Source organism: Erythrolamprus reginae, chromosome 10 (genome assembly GCF_031021105.1).
Source record: "Erythrolamprus reginae isolate rEryReg1 chromosome 10, rEryReg1.hap1, whole genome shotgun sequence".
In the NCBI taxonomy this organism is placed as follows: domain Eukaryota; kingdom Metazoa; phylum Chordata; class Lepidosauria; order Squamata; family Dipsadidae; genus Erythrolamprus; species Erythrolamprus reginae.
In genome coordinates, this window is record NC_091959.1 from 45,950,749 (window position 1) to 45,959,641 (window position 8,893).

At 40.8% G+C, this 8,893-nt stretch overlaps 1 protein-coding gene across 1 annotated transcript; it reads left to right on the top strand.

Moving 5' to 3' along the window:
* Positions 1-2,216: 2,216 nt before the first annotated feature.
* On the top strand, positions 2,217-7,370 carry LIF (LIF interleukin 6 family cytokine). The gene is made up of 3 exons (XM_070762339.1): positions 2,217-2,285; positions 5,218-5,396; positions 6,817-7,370. The coding sequence occupies exons 1-3, from the start codon at positions 2,255-2,257 to the stop codon at positions 7,255-7,257; spliced, it is 651 nt and encodes a 216-aa protein (XP_070618440.1). The 5' UTR covers positions 2,217-2,254; the 3' UTR covers positions 7,258-7,370.
* The last annotated feature ends 1,523 nt before the right edge of the window (positions 7,371-8,893 follow it).

Consider the following 8,893-nt stretch of genomic DNA (forward strand, 5'->3'; position numbering starts at 1 on the left):
TTTCCTTCTGTCCTCCAGACTATACAGATTGAGTTCATGAAGTCTTTCCTGATACGTTTTATGCTTAAGACCTTCCACCATTCTTGTAGCCCGTCTTTGGACCCGTTCAATTTTGTCAATATCTTTTTACAGGTGAGGTCTCCAGAACTGAACACAGTATTCCAAATGTGGTCTCACCAGCGCTCTATATAAGGGGATCACAATCTCCCTCTTCCTGCTTGTTATACCTCTAGCTATGCAGCCAAGCATCCTACAATCTGAAGTTAATTGGGGGAAAGATCAAAAGCAACATGAGAAAATATTATTTGACCGAAAGAGTAGTAGATCCTTGGAACAAACTCCCAGCAGACGTGGTTGGTCAATCCGCAGTCACTGAATTTAAACATGCCTGGGATAAACATAGATCCATCCTAAGATAAAATACAGAAATAGTATAAGGGCAGACTAGATGGACCAGGAGGTCTTTTTCTGCCGTCAATCTTCTATGTTTCTATTAATGTTTTGTAAGTTCTGGTTAGTAGATCTGTGTAAGTCCTTTCATCCAGCATCGTTGTAACTTTGAGCAGTCATTAAAGGATTGGCTAGAAGTCGAGGACTACCTGGGGTCCCGACTAGCCAGCAAAATGAACACCAAACAAGTCTAGCATGTCGCGCCACACATACTAACTTGGTTTGTGTGAGTTTTGCGGCCCCAAGCCTTTCACTCGATTCATCGGGTGGGTTGTCTGAACGCAGCTTGAATGTTTTTAGGCTGGAAACGGGTTTGACAAGGGGAAAAAAAGGTGAAGAGGAACCCGTGGCTAGGAATTTTCTAGAAAAATGATCTCTTCCTTTCTCCGGTGTGTAAATATAGAACTGCTGACTAATGGCTAAGAAAGATACCTAAAAGGGCGTGTAGTTAAACATCTTTTGTAAATATCTACATTGCATCACATATGAATGCCACACATTCTTGAGAGAGAGAGAGAGAGAAAGAGAAATAGAGGGAGAGAAAGAGAGATGGAGAGGGAAGGAGAGAGAGAAAGTTTTAAGAAGAGGCTGGACAACGATTTGTCCGAAATGGTATAAGGCAGTCTTCAAACATGGCAACTTTAAGAGTTGTGGACTTCTCTTCTCTTCTCTTCTCTTCTCTTCTCTTCTCTTCTCTTCTCTTCTATTCTATCCTATCCCATCCCATCTCATCCCATCCTATTCTATTTATTCTCTTCTCTTCTCCTCTCCTATTCTATTCTATCCCATCCTATTCTATTTATTCTCTTCTCTTCTCTTCTCTTCTCCTCTCCTCTCCTATTCTATTCTATTCTATCCCATCCTATTCTATTCTATTTATTCTCCTCTCCTCTTCTATTCTATTCTATTCTATCCCATCCTATTCTATTCTATTTATTCTCCTCTCCTCTTCTATTCTATTCTATCCCATTCTATTCTATTCTATTTATTCTCTTCTCTTCTATTCTGTTCTATTCTATTCTACGTAGTAGTAGTAGTAGTAATAATAATAATAATTAATAATAATAATAGTAGCAACAACAGAGTTGGAAGGGACCTTGGAGGTCTTCTAGTCCAGCCCCCTGCTTAAGCAGGAAACCCTACACTGCTTCAGACAAATGGTTATCCAACATCTTCTTAAAAACATCTAGTGTTAGAATATTCACAATTTAATTCACAATAATAATAACAACAGCAACAACAATAACAACAATAATAGTAATAATACCACCAGTCAGTGGTATTTGTGTCACTTTTTTAAATGTTCAGTTGACTGATTTTCATGTTTAATTAATAAAAGAGGAGATGATGATGATATTATTATTATTATTATTATTAATAATAATATTAATATTAATAATAATAATAATAATAACCATGCAAAGCCACCAGGGGGCAATCTGTCACCCCTAATTTTTCCACTGGTTGTGAAATCTTCAAGTGTGTGTGTGTGTGTGTGTGTGTGTGTGTGAGAGAGAGAGTATGTGTTTCTTTGCGTGTGGGGGGGGAGACAACTTTTTCCCCTCTCTGCTGAGTCATCCGTGATGTAAGCACCAAGCCGGCTTTCTTGATTGAAGAGTTGTATTGCTTTTGAATTATTTAAAAAAAAAAGTTGCAAGTGGAGAAAAATCCCCCCCCACCAATGATCTCAGCTTCCCTCCCATGCCTCAATCAGTATATAACCAGTCACGATGTTCCTTTCTAGGCATCACTTTTATGAATGAACTCTCCTGCGAGCTGCTTGTTCCCCTTACGTCACTCTAGGATGCAACTTTCAATGGGAACCTTCCTGGCAGGTAAAATAATGATAATGAATCCGAAACTTTTCCAAAGTTTTGACTTTTGTTTTCAGATTGCCGCCGACTCTTGTCAAGCTGGAATTAACAAATTTGCAAACTTGGAGACATTATTCTTTTCCCTTATCTCTGGATGACGACAAAATTGCTTTTGCTAAACGTGGGCATTTAATCCAATTTTTAAATATATATATATTTTTTCTTTTGGTCTATGCCTGCTTGGCTGAAAAATACCTGGTTCACCATTCGAAGAGCTGTTTTTCTTAACCGAGTGTGGGTTTTCGAAGAAAACGGGGTAGGGCAGAAGTCTAAGGATGCGCTGAGGGCTGGTTATGGTGTAGAGGCATCAGGTTAGAAGTGGAAAGGTTGCGAGTTCAAATCTCGCCTTAAGGGGGAAAGGCGTTGGGTGGCCTTGGGACAGGCCTTTCGTCCACTCCACCCCAGGAAGCATCGACAGGATGAAACTTCCAAGGATGCAAATACAGAAGAACTTCTTGATACTATGAGCTGTCGACCAGCGGAATATGTCGCGGCTTCCTTGCCTTTCACTAGAAGCAGTTGACAGAGATGGATCGTCATCCAGTGCAGTGGGGGGGGGGGGGGGTTGGACTTGATGACCTCTTAGTTCCCTTCCAACTCTAGGATCCTCATTTATTTATGAATCAGATCTGCTGGGGTACCTCTACCTAAGAACGCCCCTACTTACGAACTTTTCTAGAGAAGAACTGGGTGTTCAAGTGTTTTTTTGCCCCTTCTCAAGAATTATTTTCCACTTACAAACCTGAGCCTCTGAAACTGTTACCGGAAAAGGCAGGGAGAAGCCTCTGTGGGGCCTCTCTAGGAATCTCCTGGGAGGAAATATGGCCAGAAAAGGCAGGGAGAAGCCTCCGTGGGGCCTCTCTAGGAATCTCCTGGGAGGAAATATGGCCAGAAAAGGCAGGGAGAAGCCTCCGTGGGGCCTCTCTAGGAATCTCCTGGGAGGAAACATGGCCAGAAAAGGCAGGGAGAAGCCTCCGTGGGGCCTCTCTAGGAATCTCCTGGGAGGAAATATGGCCAGAAAAAGTGGGAAGAAGCCTCCGTGGGGCCTCTCTAGGAATCTCCTGGGAGGAAATATGGCCAGAAAAGGCAGGGAGAAGCCTCTGTGGGGCCTCTCTAGGAATCTCCTATTCCTTCTTTCCATCCTTGCATCCATCCATCCAGCTCAAGCTTGACTCAACCTTCCATCCTTCTCAGGTGGGTCAAATGAAGACCCAGATTGTTGGGGGCAAATATGCTACTGCTATGCGCTTTAGCCAACGTTGGCAGGGCTTTCCGAACACAAGCCAGGGCTTAATTGCAAAGCTCAACGGTCCAAATCCTAACGCTGGATGTGTTTTTCAGCAGGCTGAGGGTTCAAGAAGGGCCCCTCCCTCGGTTTTGCCTTAAAAGCCAAACCAAACCAGCCCTATAAGCTTTGCATTCTCTCCTTCCTGTACAATTTGCAGCCTTTAGCAAAATCAAACCACTTGCGCTCGGTGATGTAACGCCGGCTGGGTTGCAGTTTCCAGCCCGCGGGTTTCATCACCGCGCAACCTTTCTCCCAGTCCCTCTCTCTCTCTCTAGGTCAAAACTTGGAGTGTAAGAATTCCCTGAGACTTATGCAATTACCCTTCTGCAAAAGAGGTGTGCCTGTCTTTGACATGCCTGGGCTGAGGTTTTCTTCAAGATTTCCTGTTATTTTTATTTTTCATTTTTTTAAAAATTCCTTGCTGGGGCCTCTTCTTCTCTTCTCTTTCAGTTCTCCAGAAATCTTGCTCATTTTTTTTTTTAAACACCTCCTCCTACTTCTGGACTTCTTCCAACCCTGATTTGCTTCCTTGCCCGTTCTGGGTTGTACAACTCGGTTAGGAGGGTGGGGGAGGGTGGGGGGCTTCCCAGGACAACCTGATAAAGTTTGATTTTGTTGTTGTTGTTGTTGGCCTGTCAAATCGATGGGATGCCTGAACTCAGGGGTGTGATGCCGATGTCAGTTGTTTAGACCCGAATTTGAATTGCAGGTCTAAGTAGAATGGCTCATTGTGGGTGCTTTTCAAAATAAATCTAAGTTCTATGTTTCATGGTCCCTTCCAACTCTGTTATCCTGTCATTAGAATCAAAACAAATTATTATTACTATTATTTATTAGATTTGTACACCGCCCTTCTCCGAAGACTCGGGGCGGCTCAGAGGTTTTGATTCGACAACAAAGGTTTTGATTCAAATAGAATAGAATAGAATGGAATGGAATAGAGTAGAGTAGAGTAGAGTAGAGTAGAGTAGAGTAGAATAGAATAGAATAGAATTCTTTATTGGCCAAGTGCGGTAGGACACACAAACATAGAAACATAGAAGACTGACGGGAGAAAAAGACCTCATGGTCCATCTAGTCTGCCCTTATACTATTTCCTGTATTTTATCTTACAATGGATATATGTTTATCCCAGGCATGTTTAAATTCAGTTACTGTGGATTGACCAACCACATCTGCTGGAAGTTTGTTCCAAGGATCTACGACTCTTTCAGTAAAATAATATTTTCTCATGTTGCTTTTGATCTTTCCCCCAACTAACTTCAGATTGTCAAGGAATTTGTCTTTGGTATTGTATTGTTATTATTGTTGTGAGCCGCCCCGAGTCCTCATAGAGGGGCGGCATACAAATCTAATAAATAATAATAATAATAATAATAATAATAATAATAATAATAATAATAATAATAATAATAATAATATTTAATATATATAATAATAATAATAATAATAATAATTATTATTATTATTATTATTATTAACTGAAGGTGGGGAAATGAGAATGAAGTGAGATAAAAGTTGTGAGGTTTACCTGGTTTTTTTCTGTTTTTTTCCTTTTTCTTTTCCTTCTAAAATTCACCCCCTCTGCTTTTGTTTCCCAACCAGGAGTTACCTCCGTGCTGTTAATTGCACACTGCAGAGTCTCGTTTGCAAGACCTTTGCACGAAAGCAGCAACGACTCCATGTGTCAGGACGTTCGGCCTTGCAAGCATCCCGTCTTCGATCAAGTGCGGTGTCTGGTGTCGCGTATGAACATGTCAGCTCCGCTATTGTTTGAGACTTATGTAAGTGAGCTCTGTTGCTAGCCTAAGCTCAGGTGGGATCAGGGTGGACGACCGTTTAAATAGGAGCCAGTCGTGTGCAGCAGCTGCCACAAAAGCCAACACAGTTCTAGGCTGCATCAACAGAGGAATAGAATCAAGATCACGTGAAGTGTTAGTACCACTTTATAAGGCCTTGGTAAGGCCACACTTGGAAATATTGCATTCAGTTTTGGTTGCCACGATGCAAAAAGGATGCTGAGACTCTAGAAAAAGTGCAGAGAAGAGCGACAATGATGATTAGGGGAATGGAGGTTAAAACATAGGAAGAACGGTTGCTGGAACTGGACATGGCTAGTTTAATGAAAAGAAGGACCAGGGGAGACATGATAGCAGCCTTCCAATATCTCAGGGGTTGCCACAAAGAAGAGGGAATCAAGCTATTCTCCAAAGCACCTGAGGGTAGGACAAGAAGCAATGGGTAGAAACTAAACAAAGAGAGAAGTAACTTAGAACTAAGGAGAAATTTCCTGACAGTCAGAATGGTGATCAGTGGAACAGAAGTTGCCTCCAGAAGTTGTGAATGCTCCAACTCTGGAAGGTTTTAAGCAGATGTTGGATAACCACCTGTCTGAAGTAGTGTAGGGTTTCCTGCCTAAGCAGAGGGTTGGACTAGAAGACCTCCAAGGTCCCTTCCAACTCTGTTGTTGTTGTTGTTGTTGTTGTTGTTGTTGTTGTTGTTATTATTATTATTATTATTATTATTATTATTATTATTATTATTAAATATGAGCCAGCCATGTGCAGCAGCTGCCAAAACAGCCAACACATTATTTTCTCTTCTATTCTAATTATGTAAAAGTAAAAAAAAAGAGGTTGTATGGTTTATTCTACTTTATTATTTATTTTTTATAAATTATACATTCTTTGTATATTTTATACATTATTTATGTATTTATAGTATATTTATACTACACACTATCATTATATATTATATTATATTATATTATATTATATTATATTATATTATATTATTATACTATACTATACTATACTATATTATATTATATTTATTATTATATTATTTATTGTACACCTTAATCTACTGCTTTTCTTTTGGTGGGAGGGAAAGTGGCATGTGGATTTTGGACGCCCTGCACATGTTTCACGCTCCAAACATGGATGTCCATGTGTGTCAGGAGGGAGGGGTCGTCCAACCTTGGCCATTTTTAAGACCATGTCGAGTGGGAAATTCTGGGAGTTGAAGTCCACAGCGCTTCCATTGGGGAAATGGTCCAGCTGCAGCCATGTTTAAAAAACATGGCCGCCATTGGACCATTCCCCCAATGGAAGCGCCTCTTCTTTGCTTTGCCTTCCGAAATGAACGTTGGTTGTTTTTAACGCTCCTCAATTTGGTTCTCTTGTTTTTTCCTCTCTGGAGTAGATCCAAAGCCAAGGTTACCCTTTCACCGAGAGGAAGAGGTTGGATGAGTTTTGTGAACCCGATCCAGAGTTTCCCCCTTTCGTCAGCTCGCTCAGCGACAAGGAGCGCGTGATCAACCTCTACAAGATCTTCGTCTTCTTCAACGCCTCCTTGGACAACATCACCAAGGACCAAAGGAGCTTCGAAAGCACGGAGTCCAAAGAAGACTTGCTACGGCGACTCCGAAATACCACCAACAACACCGCGGGCCTCCTGTCCAACCTCACTTGCCTGCTCTGCTCCAAGTACAATGTCACCCACGTGGACGTGACCTACGGCAATCATTCCAGCACCGAGGTCTTCGAGAAGAAACAGAAAGGTTGCCAGACACTCCGGAAATACGCCAAAGTCATCAGCCATGCGGCGAAAGCTCTGGGACACTGCCGACACAAGCAGACGTGATGCTAAATTGTACTCGGATGGATCCTCCTTCTCCTGCTTTCCCTTTGCCCATTATTCTCCTTCTCCTTCTTGTCTTTCTCCTTTGCTCCTTCTCTTCTCCTCCTTCTCCTTCTCCTTCTTCTTCTTTCTTCTTCTTCTTCTTCCTTCTTCTTCCTTCTTCCTTCTTCTTCTTCCTCCTCCTCCTCCTCCTCCTTCTCCTTCTCCTCCTTCTTCTTCTCCTTCTCCTCCTCGTCCTCCTCCTCTTTATTTATTATTTATTTATTTATTGGATTTCTCTCTCCGGGGACTCGGGGCGGCTCAGAACATATATAGAAACATAGTAGTACATCTAATAATGTAATTAAAAACATCCTAATATAATTTAAAACATCCATTATCATTCTCTCCTTCTCTCCTCTCCTTCTCTTTTTCCCTTCCCTTTCTCCTTGTCCTCTTCCTCCTTCTCTCTCCCCATCTCCTCCCTCCTTCTCCTCCTCTTCTGGACTTCACTTCTCATTCTGTTTTCATACAGAGAAAAAAAAAAGTGAAGTGCTTCTGATACCTCTTCTCACATTTCAACCTCTAGGACGCTACCTTCTTGGGAATATTTTTCTTTCCCCCAGCCACTTTTCAGGTGGAACTCCCAGAGTATTTATTTGCATCTCAGGGTTGTGTTAGACACACACATACAAAAATTCAACCTCTCTGTTTGCTTTCCTACTTTTTTAAAAAAAAATCCCTTTCAAAGAGCCAGAGAGTCCAGCACCTTAAACAAAATATTTAAAGGACAATGAAAGCAGGAATAATTTAACAGCCCTTTTTTGCAGGGCTAAAACCCTTCCCAAAGCCTCAGGCGTTTTTGAAATTTGAATATTCCTTTTTTTTTTTTAGTAATTTAATAATCGTTTAATAATCGTTTATTGGATGTATTTTTATGATAATATCTAATGTTATTATTGTATTGTGCTGTATTGATGATATTGGTGTGATTGTGTGTCCATATGCGCACATAGATACACAACCACACATATAGTTTACTGCTGGCTAGTATGAAAAAACTAGCCTTTTGGCTGCCAGACTTTGTCCCTTTAAAAAGATTGTTTTATCAGTGTTGGGTGACATGAAATTTTTGAACTAATTGGGGTTCGAAATCCTTCCCGAGGATTGCTAAATTGATAGGTGTGTGAAAGAAGTGCCTTCTTTGAGTTCTACTTCCCAACCAGGCAATCTTGTATGATAAATAACAGTGCCGATCTACCTCACAGGGCTGTTGTGGGAACAAATCTAAAATGCTTTGAATGTACTGCTATTATTTATTATCTCTTTTTTAAAAAAGAAAGAAAGAAAAAGCAATATTCTGAGATCTCCAGTTCGAAGAAGGTTTTGTCTTTCAGTATTTTTCCCCTGTAAATTGTTATGTGAAGAATTTTGTTTTAAACTATGCATAAATGTGCACTAAGAGAAAGAGAGAGAGGGAGAGAAAGAAAGAAAGACAGGAAGGAAGGAAGGAAGGAAGGAAGGGAGAGAAAAGACGCAATAATTCCAAATTTTGAGTTATAGAATCCTAATTCTAATCCCAGCCCCAACTCAAAAGGGAAACTTAGAAAAACCATAATGGGAAATTGTATTTTTTTTTTCCAAGCAAACTTATGGACGC